At 43.2% G+C, this 15,832-nt stretch overlaps 1 protein-coding gene across 7 annotated transcripts in view; it reads right to left on the bottom strand.

The window, feature by feature from the left end:
* LOC131408480 (solute carrier family 35 member F2) overlaps positions 1–15,450 on the bottom strand; it is a 105,968-nt gene extending 90,518 nt beyond the window's left edge. The window contains exon 1 of one of the 7 annotated variants that reach the window (XM_058545292.1): positions 14,694–15,450. In XM_058545292.1, the coding sequence (XP_058401275.1) occupies positions 14,694–14,803 (110 nt within the window). In that variant the 5' untranslated portion in view covers positions 14,804–15,450. The remainder of the gene's footprint in view (positions 1–14,693) is intronic. The other 6 variants (XM_058545286.1, XM_058545287.1, XM_058545288.1 and 3 more) reach the window with 6 other exon arrangements.
* Positions 15,451–15,832: the final 382 nt, after the last annotated feature.

Below are 15,832 nucleotides of genomic sequence, written 5' to 3'. Positions count from 1 at the left end.
GACAAGTTGTTCAGATCAAGAGAGGGGGAATAAGAACGCTGCCCCAGCAGAGGGAACAGTCTTGTGAATTCTCCAGCATGACTGGAGTCTGGAGATACAGCTCATCCAAAGGAATCAGCAGCTACCAGATCTCTTTCTAACCTGTGGCACAACTTGAAGAGTCTAGCCACTCTTGGTTGATTATTTCAAACGTTGAGCATGTGCAAAAGGCTGTGGGTTAGATGAGCTGAGGTTTCCTTGAGATTTTATGAATTATTGCTTACATTCTTTACCAGCATCCAGGTGGTCTTATTTCTTTGTGCTCTAAAGTTATTTTTATTAGAAACATTTTTAGATTCTATCAGCAAATGCAGTAGGCAGAATAATGGCCCCCAAAAATGTCCACACCCTAGTCCCCCGGAACCTGTGAATAAGTCTCCTTACATGGTGTGATATTGCGATATAATAAGAAAAATATATTTTGGTCTTCGCTCCTGGCTAGAGTTCCTAAAACGCTTGTAATTTCCTAAGTGATAAGAGTGCAAGGAGCATCTTTCGTTATATTTGGGTTTTGTCCCCAGTTGCTGAAATATCTCCAGAGTGATAAAGGCGAAAGGAGCATCTTCTGTTATTCATAACAAGCCCCTTTCAACCACACCCAAGTTTAGGTTAATGAGGTAAAAGTCACCTAATTGGTGAGCCCTATGGATGGGGGGCTGGTTGCCAGGGGAGCCAACCTGTGATTAGAGTATTGCAACTTTCAGCCTCACCCCCAGGGAGGGGAGAGGGGCTGGAGGTTGAGTTAATCACTCATGCCTACATAATGAAAACCGAAGGGTTTCGGAGACCTTCCAGGCTGGTGAACACATTGAGGTGCCGGGAGAGTGGTGCATCTGGAGAGGGCATGGAAGCTCCATGCCTGTTCCCCTATACCTTGCCCATCTCTTCCATCTGACCGGTCCTGAGTGGTATCCTTTTCTAATAAACTGGTAATCCAATAAGTAAACTGTTTTCCTGAGTTCTGTGAGCCACTCTAGCAAATTATCAAACCAGAGGAGGGGGTCATGGGAACCTCTGATTTATAGCCAAGGGATCAGAAGGACAAGGTGACAACCTGGGACTCGAGACTGATGTCTACAATGGGGAGTGGGGGGCAGTCTTGCTGGACTAAGCCCTTAACCTGTGGGGTCTGCACTAACTCCAGGGACTTAGTGTCATAATTGAATCGTTAGGACACCAATTTGTATCTGGAGAGTTGGAAAATTGGTTGATGTGAGAAAAACCCCCACACGTTCGTTGCTGGAAGTATTGAGTATAGGAAAACAACGTTTTTTCCTTTTACTTGGCAAAAGGGATTTTGCAGATGTGATTAAGATTAAGTACTTTGAGATAGGGAGATTATCCTGGATTATCCAGGTAGGCCCAGTATAATCACACCAATTCTTAAAAGAGAGACCCCTTCCCAGCTGTAGTCAGAGGGAGATGTGACTCACAGAAGAAGGGTCAGAGAGATGCAACATTTCCAGCTTTGAAGATGGAGGAAGGGGCCATGAGCCAAGGAATGCAGGTAGCCTCAGAAACTGGAAAAGGCAAGGAAATCCATTCTCCCCCAGAGCCTCAAAAAGAACACAATCCCACCAAGGATTTTAGCCCAGTGAGACCTGTGTCAGATTTCTGTCCTACAGAACTGTACGATAATAAATGTGCGTGTTTTAAGCCATGAAATTTGTGGTAATTTGTTCTGACACCAATAGAAAACTAATAGACTAAGTCAACAATGCGTGTGATACTTTAAAACAATACTTGAATTATAATTTTATAACTATTTACATTCATCTCAATGAAGTGCCTTAGTAACGAGATAATCACATCAGATAAACAGTCTATTAAACAACTGCAGACAAAGCGGATCAAGAGCCATCCTGGATTAACACACTTTCATCATTTGCCAAGGAGAAAATAAAACAATGCCATCGAGCCAGAAACTATCAAACTAGTTTTATGCAAACCAACGAAAACAAAAATCATAAATCCAGTGATTCTTTCTTATATATTATGTCCTGCATGACTCTCAGAAAGTGAAGAATACAAGGGAAACATATTAACACCCTCACACCCTCTATACAATAAAAGGAAGGGAGGCAAGCGCCACTCACTGGATTGAGCTCTCATACACGTGAACTTATCAGATTTTCACACAACCCTAAAATGTAGGTATCATTTTGCCAAAGTTCAAGGCATTTAACTAAGTTCATAAGGCAAATAAATAGCAGCACTGGATTAAAATCTAAATAAGATTCTAAAAACTGTGTTCTTTCCATTCTGCAACATTAAGAACACGAAATAATTATGGCAAGATAGTAGCAAATGTCCCCAGTTCCAGAATGACGACCTTTCAATTCCTACAGCGTTTGGGTTGTAACCCTGTTTCTCCATTTTCTACACCCTGCCGGTAGTGTTTTATATGTCTGTTGCATTTGCTTTACTGGATTATAAATGCAGAAACTGTCATGGATATTTTTATGCCTTCCCTTATATACATACCCGTACAATATCTAATACTGTTACTATTGTTACTATTATTATTGTTACTATTATTATTACTGTTGCAATTATTAATAGCAATAACAATAATAATATCTAACACTTAACTGAGTTCACCCTCTGTACCAAGCACCGTTCTAACAATTTCACAACTTCATAGTCCTAATTCATTTAATCCTCCCAAGAATTTTATGAGGTAGGTACTATCATCATTGCTATTTATAGATAAGGAAACCGAGGCACAGAGATGTTAAACAACTTGCCCTATATCACATAGCTAGCAAATGGTAAAACCTGGAGAGCAACCCAAGCAGTGTGGCTCATAACCACTGTTATATTGGAAGTACACTACCTGCATCTATTGGGAACCTGAAAAATCTTTCTTCTTACCCTAAAAAAAGTGAGGCGTCAATAAAAAGAACTGTGTGCCAGGTGCTATACTAAGTGCGTATATATGTTGTTTCACTTAGAAATCTCACAAAAACTCTTCTGAGATAGGGATTATTAGTACAATTGTACTGGTGAGAAACTGAGTTTCAGCTGTTCAGAGAAGTTAAGTAACTTACGTAGGGTCAGAAAATTAGTAAATCTATATTTTTCCCACTCTACACACTTCCTCCCTGATAATAACAAAAATAAAATATACAATATTGGAGATTATGATACCAAGCAGAGAGATCGATTGATACAAATTATCCTGCATCTCTAACAATGAGCATTGATTTACACAAACCATTTGATTATATATTCTACAATTAACTATTGTAATAAGGGGTGTTCTAATGAAAATTAGAGAGAGGACATGAAATCTATTTATGATATCCTCCTTCTGTCCTCTGATTTTTGATTGGCTGAAATGAGAAAGTATGAATCACATGTTCAAATCACCTATTCTCTTTGGATACACGTCAGAGGAACTTGAGTCCTACTGCCGAGGTGGGGGGAGAGGGCAGCACTAAACTTTGGGCAATATGTGAGGACGAGGCCTCTACCTCCAGGATCCTCCCTCCTCCCAGACTCCTCTGTGAGAATTCTGAGAGGGGCACCAAGGTAAACACACTCCAAAAGCCAGGAACGGGAGCTCCAGGAGGGCCAACAAGGTGGCTACAGGGATGGGGAAGGGTAGGTTGGGAAGGACAAGATTAGTATTAGGTAATGAGTGCACTGCCGGTGCAAGAGTCTGATTACGAGAGTTATGACCCTGTGACAGACATACACCCTCTCTCTAACCCACCCCGGTCTGGCATAGGCACTGAGGAGAGCAGACTAACCCTGTTCTCAACAGGCAGCCAAGAAGCCACAGCCCATACATTTTTATCTTCCTAATACTGCCTGCCCATTGAGGCAGAACAGAAAGTTTTGAAGGACTGTTTTTCTTAACTATTATAAAATCTAAATGTACCTCCTTGTAGATTATCAAAACAAATAGTTTTCAAAATTTGAGGTTTCTGTTTTTTGTTTTGTGTGGTTTAAACTGTAAATGTAATCCTCAGTTAAAAAAGATAGAATAAATAAACAAGTGGGACTTTATCAGACTAAAGAGCTTTTATAAGACAAATGAAATCAGAATCAAGATGAACAAACAACCAACCAGCTGGGAGAGAATATTTGCAAAACATACATCTGACAAGGGGTTGATCTCCATAATATATAAAGAACTCACACAATTGAACAACAAAAAAACAAACAACCCGATCAAAAAATGGGCAGAGGAAATGAACAGACACTTCTCCAAGGAAGATATACAGATGGCCAATAGGCACATGAAAAGATGCTCAACATCACTAATCATCAGGGAAATGCAAATCAAAACAACACTAAGATACCACCTCACGCCCGTTAGAATGGCTATAATCACCAAGACAAAAAACAACAAATGTTGGAGAGGATGTGGAGAAACAGGAACCCTCATACACAGCTGGTGGGAATGCAAATTGGTGCAGCCTCTATGGAAAACGGTATGGAGATTCCTCAAAGAATTAAAAATAGAGATGCCCTATGATCCAGCCATCCCACTACTGGGAATCTATCCAACGCACCTGAAATCAACAATCCAAAGAGGCTTATGCACCCCTATGTTCATTGCAGCATTATTCACCATAGCCAAGAAGTGGAAGCAACCTGAGTGTCCCTCGACTGACGATTGGATTAAGAAAATGTGGTATATATATACAATGGAATACTACTCAGCCATAAAAAAAGACAAAATCGTCCCATTTGCAACAACATGGATGGGCCTGGAGCGTATTATGTTAAGTGAAATAAGCCAGAAAGAGAAAGACAAACACTGTATGATCTCACTCATATGTGGAATATAAACCAACACATGGACAGAGAAAACTGGACTGTGGTTACCCGGGAAGTGGGGGTGGGGGGTGGGCACAAGGGGTGAAGGGAGTCATATATGGGGTGAAGGACAAACAAAAATGTACAACCCAAAATCTCACAATGTTAGAAACCATTAAAATATCAATAAAAATGTAAAAAAAAAAAAAAAAAAAAAAAAAGATAGAATAGAAGAATGAAACCAACAGGGACAGCAAAGCACAAATAAAGAGAAAGGCAGAGCATCCCAGTGTGGTTTGGGTTCCTGGCTCCAGCTGCTTCCCTGGTCTCTCTGTGGTTTGGCACTTGAGCTCTCCTTGAATTCTGTAAAGTAATAAATACTCTTTTTTACTTATGCCAGAGCTGGATTTCTCTGCTAACAACCAAACTAATACACTCATCAAACACCAACCAGGCATCAGAAGAGGAATCTAAACCTGATCTAGAAAGTTCCTGGGGACTCAGCCCAGCGAGGGAAACGGGAAACGGAGGCGTTAAGGGAGATTTCCCTGTGAGTCATGTTAGCCTTGTCAGCCTTTCAACACTCCTCAGGCCTCAAACCAGAAAAACTCCCGCCCCTCCTGAATCAGCTTAGACTGCTCCTAAGTTAATACAACCAACTCTCAACTACTCTCAAACTTTTCAAATGAACTACCATCGGGCAAGGAGGAGAAAATGAGCATTAGTAGGGAACCTGATGCAAGCCCTCAATTTTTTCAACTCTCAGCTGGCATCTTTAAAATCCATGTAAATTGCACTGTGTATAGAACAATCTGTTTAATATAAAGATAATGTGCAAAAGATGGATCTTTCACAGGTAATACGAATATTTCATAGGTAATATGGGTATTTCACAGAAGTAGAAACACATGAGGCCAATAAACATACAGAGAATCAACTTCATTAGTGATCTGGGATATGCAAATTAAGAGATACTCTTTCACATTCATTTGACTGTCAAAATTTAAAAGTCTGATAATACCAAGTGTTAGAAACGATGTTTGTTTCACAGGATTTCTTACACTCTGCTGGTGGGAGTGTAAATTGGTATAACCACTTTGGAGAAACAGTTTGGCATTATTTTATGAGGTTGAACAGACACATACCCTACAGTCCAGCAATTCCTCTCCATGTAAACGTGCATGTATAAAAGAAGCTCTTACCCGTGATCAACAGGAGACATGTAGAAGAATGTGCCTAGAAGTTCTGTTCACTATAGCAAAAAACCTAGGAAAAACTCAAATGCCCATCAACAGAATGAATGAATAAAGTGTGGTATATTCACAGGACAGAATATCATACGGAGTCAAAGGGAGGGTTTTGCAGCATCAGGCAACAATATGGATGACTCTTAGCAATGTGATATAGGGAGGAGAATAAACCCCAACAGATTATATATAGCATAATATCCTTTTAACAAAGTAAAAAATGATAATAAAAAACATTTTTTAGAAATACATAGAGGTACAAAACTACATAAAACTGAGAGCAAGGGAATGGTGAAAGGAGGGTTCAGGATGGTGATTATCTTTGGTTGGGGAAGAAGCGGGGTGGAAGAGGGGAAAACAATAGGTAGATGTAAATTACCACCATGATTCTAGTTTTAGGGCTGGTGGTGGGTTTATGGGAACTTATTGCATGAAAAAATTAATTTAGCCATTCATGGGCCAACAATGAGAATGTGTCATGAGCCAGGGATTATGACTAATCCACTTCCGTACAACTGGAGTCTAAGAAATAAATGATGCTCCAGGAAACCGCATTATATTTATCCTGTGACTTTATATACTCTCTGGCACCCCTGGGGATACAAAGAGCCTAGAGCAAAAAGCCCAGGGGGTAAATCGTCCAAGGCCTGTTTTTCATTTTTGCTGCCCAGCTCACAAGAGGCAGGGCAGTACAGTGGTTAGGAGCACAGACTCTGGGGCCAGACTCCCTTGGAGGGGAGGAGGTAAAGCCTGGGTGCATACCTTACTACTGTGTGACTAATCCTGTTAGGGAAAATTACTTAACCTCTCTGTGCCTCAGCTTCTACATGTCAAATGGGGCTAGTAATGATAGCATTATAATATTAACTGCAGAAAGTTACTGTAAGGATTACATGAGTTAATCCACCCTGAGGTCTTGGAATAGTGTGGTTCCTCTAGGTGCACAGAGTAAGTTTTACTCAACAAAGATTGGCTTTTATAATTATTTTTATCTGTGACTTGAGACCACTGTGAAAAGCCTAGGAACTGTTCTTCTAAACTCTTCTGGGCCGGCTTATCCTTGTACTTCTTTGGGAAGCTCTAAGTCACCCAGCACAATCCTAGCCTCAAACTCCCAGTAAGGATTTGTTGGGCCAAAGAAACTGAGTCAGTAAGTCCCTTAAATACTCTGGTTTCCAAGGAATGATCAGAAAGAAGTTTGGGTCTTAACTGTGGTTTTTTTGTGGAAATCTTATCTCTGCATCATTAACATAAGCAACAAAGTTTTTGACATATCACTTATCTGATGACTTTAATTAACATAGACTCCTGTTACCATCCAAAAAAAAGTCCCAAAATCTGTGAACTAAAAGTTTTTATAATTTATGAAAATGAAACCATTTAAATCTTTGTACAAGGCCTATTTATACTTGCACTATAAGCAATTCTCAGAAACTAGGTTATCTGGTTTCTACAGTGTTAATAGGTTAGAAGTCATAATTTAGAAAGAATGCAGGCTTCCAGAGATGTGCTCAGTAACACAGAAAAAATCACATGTGACAACTGTGAGAAAAAGTCAGAAAAAAATAAGACAATTCGCTTCAGTGTCCCCTGAGCATATTACTGCCACTCAGCAGGATAATTAAAGTTCATAATGACGATCCTGAATCATGAAGAAAAGGTGATATGTTGAATGCACTTTGTTTATTAAAGGCAAGTAGTCTCATATATTTGTTTTAAATATACCATAAAGACTTTATTTAAAGTTTTATTTACTTAAAATGTTTTATTTTTTTCTTGGTAGAATCTCCAGGATTAGCTGCAAATGGACCCACTAAGCAATTCAATGGGTTAGCCTACCCTAGAAAGTTGTTTGATACAAACCAATTAAATGTTGAAGAACTGCTGCCCAAAATTATGAATAAATTAATTAACAGAAGTGAGTAATCCATTACATAAATAATGCCACTCAACTGGATTTCAAAGTAAATTTTAATACTTAAAAGAGTGAGTTTTTAGTTATCTGTAAAATTCACTTGTGTGAAATGATTTGTTTTCTCTGATAATCCTCAGTAAATATTAATATCAGGAAGTTTTTATAGCTTCTTAATAAATTTACCAAAACTTACACACATAAGCAGTTACCTTGGAAGGCAATTCACTTTTGCCACAGACGTGACTACCATTCAAAACATCTCTGAAAACTCCTCTTCAGAAATAGCCTAATTTTATTTCAGTCCTAACTCTTACATCTTATTTACCAAATCTGGTTGCAAATAGGTTTTTACTGTTCCTAGAAACCAACTGCTACCATTTCAGTTCCATGCCAGACACAAAGTAGTACAGGTCATTCAAAGATGAACTACCATCTCTGGCCTTAAGGCATTCTCCCAGGTTAGTGCTAACTATCTTTTACATCACAATATGGTAAATGTAATGAATTAGGAATAGGTACCTGAAGGGTATAGAAGAAGGGCACCCAACCCAAGATGTGTGTGAAGAGAGACAGAAAGGAGTCAGAGACAAAGACTGCCTGACTTGGTGCTGTCTATAAGAGTCTTTAATCAGCCATGAGAAGAGGTCGGATAGGCAAAGCACTCGAAGAGAAAACTACAGGTGTAAAGGCGCAGACTATGGTGTGTGCAAAGGAGTCAGTGGTATGTCGGTGTTGCCGGAGCACCACGTGCGAGACGGACGTTCTGGGAGATGAGCCTGGAGAGGGAAGTGGGCCAGTGATAGACGGCCTTGTAGTTCATGTCAAGAAGCTTGAGCTCTCACAAAAGGACAAATATTGCAGGATTCCACTTATGTGAGGGATCTAGAATAGTTATATTCAAAGAGACAGAAAGTAGAAGGGTGGTTACCAGGGGCCAAGGGGAGAGGGGGATGCACAGTTAGTGTTTACCAGGAACAGAGTTTCTGTCTAGGATGACAAACAAGTTCTGGAAATGGAAAGTGGTGATGGTTGCACAACATTGTGAATATATTTAATGTCACTGAATTACACATCTAAAAATGGTTAAAATGGTAAATTTTATGTTATATATATTTTACCCCAATAAAAACCACTAAAATTACACTAATTGTGTTCAGGTAAAGAAGGAGGGGGCGGGAGGGGTAGGAGGGAGAGGGGGAGGGAGGGGGACAACAGCCAGAAGCAGCAGCAACAGCCAGCGCTTGACCTCCATCCAGTAACCTGTGGCCCTCAGACTTGCTTTAGCTGCAGAAATCTTTCTTCAAACATCTTGCATAAAACCCAAACTATAAAAGAGCAAAGCAATAGACCTGGAGGGGGCCAGAGGCCAGCCCAAAAGCCCACCAGCTCCTATTTCCCAATTCGCCCCTATAATGGACCCCGAGGAACCTCCAGGGAACCCAAAAGCTCCCCCAGTTTGCAAACCACTGGTGCAGGTGATGGGAGGAGGCTGAAAGGTTTCAGCCTGGACATGATGCAATGAGATGTCTGAAACAGTAAAGCAGGTCTGGTCTTTAAATCAAAGGAAACTATCTCAACTCTGCCTCTCAGCTATGCGCCCTTGGGCAAATGACATATCTGCTGTCAGAGGAACTAAAAAAACTTTTTATAGATTTGTTGTAAGGATTGATGAAATATAAGTAGGATGCCTGATCTGGGGTAAATTCTCATTTGATAGAGCTATTGACACCCTTTAGTTTTACTTGGCATCATTCGGGTTCCTGTCTACGGTAGTGAGATGATTCGGGGTAGGTGGAGGCATGGGTGGAAGCTATGATAAGAGCCCAAGTGATAGATGATAAAGGCCTGAACTGAAGTAGTGACAACAAGGATTGGAGGGGGAGGTGTACTCCAGAAGTATTCTGGAAGTGCTGTCAAGATGAGGAATAAGCACAGGTAGCCATCTCATCTTCCTCCAAACCAACCTGAAGAAAGGAGCAGAGATAAGCAGGAATAACCCAAAGCTTGTCTAGAACTGGTCTGGGGGAGGGAGAGGACTATAGCCTGGGGCAGAGAGCAGCCAGAGGCCCAGTGGAGGGCATGTTGGAGAAAAGCTTTTAAAATCCACCCTTACCTCTCCCCTACACTGCCTGGGGACAATTACTGCCTGTCCCTTTTACAACTCCCTGCAGTTTTGAGAAGTTAATAAAAAGGTTCAGGCTGTCCAGCCAGGAATCATTCCTCCACCCACTCCCTCCAAGCTCCTAGGGCTAATGGGCTACAATTTAGAGAGAACGCCTTCTGCTTCTAGAGCAGCTGATGATAAAGCCATGGTCACAGAATAGCCTGACAGAGGGGCACCAAACAATAGCAATCAACAGTGGTTCTGTGGTGCCCAAGGTTCATCCCCTCCCTTTTACTTAGTCAACTTGAGGGACTCAGACCCAGGCCTGGCCATTGGCTCCTCCCCAGTACATAAGGCGACATGTACGAGAATGCTCATCACAGTGTTGTTTGTGGAGGCTGGGAGTTGGAAACTACTGGGGTGTGCATCACTGGAGGACCATGGAACCACAGAACACTCTGCAGCAGTTAGTTAGAAACCATAAGCTAAATCAGTGGTTCTCAGCCAGGGGTGATTTTGTCCCCCAGGAGACATTTGACAAAGTCTGGAGAGACTATTGATTGTCACAACTCAGAGGTGAGATGGGGGAGGGGGGAATGCTATACTGGCATCTAGTGGGTAGAGGCCAGGGATGCTGCTACATTCTACAATGTATAGAACAGCCCCCCACAATAAAGAATTATTCAGCCCAAAATGTCAATAAGGCTTACATTGAGAAACACTGGACTAGATGAACAAAACAACATGAACAAAATACATAGGGCTGAATGGAAGTTTTTTTTTTTTAAAAAAAGAGAGTGATCTATTACAAAATTCCTATCTGGAATTAGGGATTCATTCAGTCAATCATCTGATATTCATTGTGTATCTATTGCAAGGCAGCCACTGTGCCTGGCAAAGTATACAACAGTGACCAAAACTAGATAGGATTCCCAACCTCCCAGAGTCTACTAGAACAGGCAGATATTAAGATAATCTCACAAATAAAAGGGGGAAGGGAGGAGATATTTGGGAGACTGGTTGGATCTCGAGTTCCCCAATCTCCCACTTGCACAGGCCACAGAAAGTTCCTCAAGTTACATTTTTGCTTAAATAACGCTATAGAACAATACCCTTCAGCAGCGCTACACACCAGCTTAGGATTGTGCTGTGCATACAGCGAACGCTCAGTAGGTGTTTGTTGAATGAATACATGGAAGTTGTACCGTTAAACACCAACTCCTTCAAAAATTTCTGGGCTGTAACCTTTGAAACAAGGAAACCAAACTGAATGGAGGAACCAAAGGGCCAGGCCCTTTGCTAGACAATAACAAGGAGTTCATGTGAAGATTGACCAACTACTGTTGTTCATTCCTCCTCAAGCCCATGCCCCACTCACACCAAGCTATTTGCAGTTCCCTGAGCAAAACACCCTCTGGCGCCTCCAAGCCTGGACTGCCCTTCCTCACCTGGTCCAGCTGGAAAACTCTCATTTGTACTTCAAATTCCTAATCACCTTCTCTGTCGAGCTCCCCAACCCTACCTCACCCTGGTGGACTTGATCTCTGCCCTCCTTCGTGCCATCTGTACTTTGTGCTGACCTCTACAGCACTTATCATAACTTCTTTCCATAATTTGATTAAGAGCTCTCTTGGCAACAGGAACTAAATCCTATTCATTTTTATTGCCCAGAGACTCGTCTAGAACCTAGAACCTCACAGATGCTCAAGGTTTGGTGAATGGAAGAATGAATGAATGAACATATGTCCTGCACTGTGCTGCAAAAAGAATGGGATAAAATCTATGCCCTCAAAAAGCTTACCATCTATTCGATGGGAAAAGGATAAATACATGAAATAATAATGAAAGATTTTTTGCTATAGATATAAACTTGATAGTGATTATAATGAATATGCATTTTTTCATATATGAATTAGAGTATTTGTGTTAGGATGTAAACTTCTAGATGGTATACAATTAAATAAATATCCTCAGGTGCTCCTGGAAACCCATATCCTCCTATTACAGTATTTGTCATTTGACTTGATAGCAATAAATGACAAAAGCCGAAATTACAAGCAGAGCCCACGTGGATACATATAGTGCTCGTTATCATGAATGCCCGGCACACAGTGAGTGCTCAATAAACTTTTGCTGAATGAGTGATCTGATATGCTTAATCAGAGAGAAAAGTTATCTGACCACTAAAGGGGCGGGTATATCAGGAGTTGGGGTTACCTAGAATATCCCTCTCATAATGAAAACAAAACCAGCTCTAGACCCCAAACTTTTCCCCTGTATTTAGTATCCAGTTGCCAAAAGGGCTATTCTTGCCTCCTTTTGGTAAAAGGAATAGAGAAGAGTTGTGTGGCCACAAACTATCCCTCTATATCCTATCCATATGGTGGTAACACACCCACTCACCAACCCATCTCCATCCCCCAGGGTTCCCTGGCCCCGGGTGGGGATGCATGGAGCAAAATTCAAATTTGGGAGATGAGTTTTAATCCTGAGAGTTAAAATACTGAGGATAAGGAGTACTTGATATCTGGTCAACTGCACTTCTCTGATTGCTAGGCCAGACAAGGAGAAACTGCAAACCAGAATCCAAGTGTCTGGACAGTTGCCAGAGGTAGGACTGAAAACCTTAATGAACAGAACAGCTCTGCCAACAGAAAAAAGCTTGAGCCCAAGACCCCTGAAATAAAGATCAATAAAGGGAAGAGTGCAGGGAATGTGGCAGAATGGAAAGGAAGCCTCAAGAACTTTTGTCATCCCTCGACCATTTATCTATTTATGTGCTAAGGATTGTGGGAGATACAAAAATGAAAAAGAGCTGATTCCTGCTGTTAACGACTCCATCCATCAGGAACGTAAGATGCCTACAAATAGCTACCACACGAGGAAGAAAGTAAAAATCCAAAAGCAAGGTACCGAAAAAATGTATTCAGAAATAGAAGGAATCTCATATTTAAGAAGCTATTAGATACTCTTGACTGTAAAACATACTAGGATTTTGAAAATACTAGAACATTAGGAGAAAAAAAGATCATTGCTAATCCTTGTTACATCTTGCCTAACCGATATCTGGTATATTGTCTGCCCCATCATCAGGGCCTTTGGCACCTTCTGGAGCAATACCATGTCTTCCCATCACCCAAGAGTAGAGAGCTGATGCTGGGTGACAACTAACCTGTGCAGAGTAGTACCATAAGCCAGGCTGTCTGCCCTCTCCTGTGTAGTCAGCCACTTAATTCTCACAACAGCCTTACAAGGTAGGTACTGTTATTATCTCCATTTGACAAATAAGAAAACTGGGGTACAGAGAAGTTAAGTGACTTGCCCAAGGTCACCCATCTGGTAAGTGGCACCGACAGGATTTGAGTCCAGAATCTGTGCCTTTAGCCATTACACTACACTGCCTCCCAGCTGAGAACCTGTGGTTAAATTTATCAGGACATATACAGCTGGATGATACAAGGTGATTTTTGGCCAACTTTCCCCTTTAAACCCATCTATCTATTTAAAACTATACTTATTTATATGACAAAAATGCATACACTTGTTATTGATCTAGTTTTGAAAACGGTGTGGCTTTTCGGGACATAGTTTTCACAATCTTTAAAGGGAAGTTCGCTTTGTTAATCTGAAAAAAAAAAAATCAAATGCATGTTTCCTGAGGTGCCAGTGGCCAGGAGAGGTTAAGGTGCAGTTTCCACTGGGGTTTGCAGGTACCCCCCTTATAGGTCATCTCATGGCCTTGGGCAAATTGCTTAGCCTTCTTTGTTACTCCATCTGCAAAGTGGGTGTAACAATGGTGCCGTCTCATAAAGTGGTAAGGATTAGATGATGATATTCATATAATTGCTAAACACAGGACTTGACACCGTGAAATGTTCAATAAATATTGGCTTTCATTATTTAGGTGCTGGGTTATCTGTATTTCGAGAATGCAAGCCCCCAGTAATCACAGAAATGCTTTCCCCGTCCCAGAGTCGCTGCCAATCCCTTAAGCACATTTCTCTCTATTTCTCACAGAGCACAGTGACACCAGAAGCAGGCTCCCGGACTCCAGCCCCGGAGGTGGCCATGTGGCCTCGCTGAGGCCCAGGAAGGAGGCAGGCTCTAGACTACCTCCGGGAGGCACCACGAAACTTAACCTAGATTTCTCACTTGGGTGAACCCATCTGTTAGTGGAGGATCACCAGCCCTGTCTGATGGGCTCAGCAGCAGAAGAAAGGCGAGCGCCGGCGCCAAGAGGAGCTCACCCACCCGCCTAGCCCGAGGGTGGGCACCCCCCCACGACATCCCTGGGGACTTCGTCCCTTCCCCGCTGGGAGGCCACGGGGTACCGACCTAACAATGCCAACAGGGTGAATTTCCCCCAAATCCTTTGAAATACGTTCCCACATTTCTAAGAGGGAGCCGAGGGAGGAGCAGGAAGCGCTTCATAAAGCCAGGTAAAGAGCAACATCCCGGCGCACATGTTGAGTCGCCTGACCCAGCTCCCAAGTCCGTGCCGCCGCCACCTTTCCTTCCGTCCTGGGCCGCGTGTCTCCGCAGACACGTGCGAGCCGGGTCCCCAGCCTGCAGCGCCCCGCCGCCCCGCCGCCCAGCGGGGCCGCGCGCCTCCACTCACCAGGTGAAGAGTTTGCCTTTTATCCTGCGCAGCAGGCTGGGGGGCGCGCCCGCCGCTCCCTGCGCGCGCGGCTGCGGGTCGCCGGGGCCCGCCGGCGACGCTGCCTCCATGGGGGCCCCCGCGGTCTCAGGCGCCCGGAACCCCCCGAAGTGCCGGGGCCCGGAAGACGGGAGGCGGCGCCTGTGCGGCCGGCGGGGGCTCGGCTCGGTCCCTGCGCCCGCGCGCCCGCGCTCGCTCGCTCGCGTCCCTCCTGCTCCTCGGGCGGGCTCCTTCTGCCGCAAATCATTAACTGTCAAGCCCCTAGGGCCAGACAATACATTTGCAGATTACAACCTGGCACCTCCGGCGAGGCTGGAGGAGAAAGGGCACTTTTTTTTTTCGCCTTGGCGGTTGAGCCTCCGTGTTGGGCGATACCCAATATGCATTTCAGGTTTTTATGGTTCCTTGTTTAAATCAGCAAATGACGGTGATACGAGGTAATGCCAGCGTGTCCTAACCCAAGAGGCAGCGATTAACAACTGCCTGAACTTTGCTAACTGTAAAGGGCCGGCTGACCCCTCCCTTGACCTCCCAGTCTCTCTCCTTCTGATTAATTTATAAAAGATTTCTCATCTAAAAGAACTGAAAACGCTTTGGTTCTGTGTTTCTTATCCTTGCAAAACGTGGGTAAAATCCTAAAAGGATCCTGGAAACATGTCTGTGGTGTGTCTCCCTCCTCATGGGCGTGCTCCGTTTGCCTTTCGGTATTCAGTGGTCTGGGAGGTGCCAGCGAAGGGGACGATGCCAACCCCCGGCGCTCAGCCAGGATGCCCTGGGCCTGGGCCACATCTTCCGATGCTTCTGCGGACCGAGAAGGGACTAGGAACCAGAGTCGAAAAGTTCCTGATCCTCACTGACAGGGGGACTTCGGTGGGTCTGGTAGACCCCCTGCTTCCAGAAAGGAGGCGATCAGGAAGACATAAGAAAAGGTGTTGGGACCATTTTTTTTCCTGACCGCTTGCTTCCCTTGGCAAGTTGGCGGGCGGGGTTGGCGCGGGGGGGGGGGGGCGGGGGGAGGGTGCTGCTGAGGAAGAAGTAAAATACTGTAGTCCCCGCCTTGTCCGCGGCTTCACTCTCCGAGGTTTGTTACCCACAGGTCA

Source organism: Diceros bicornis, chromosome 7 (assembly GCF_020826845.1).
Source record: "Diceros bicornis minor isolate mBicDic1 chromosome 7, mDicBic1.mat.cur, whole genome shotgun sequence".
Taxonomy (NCBI): domain Eukaryota; kingdom Metazoa; phylum Chordata; class Mammalia; order Perissodactyla; family Rhinocerotidae; genus Diceros; species Diceros bicornis.
This window is presented reverse-complemented; position numbering and strand designations above follow the sequence as displayed.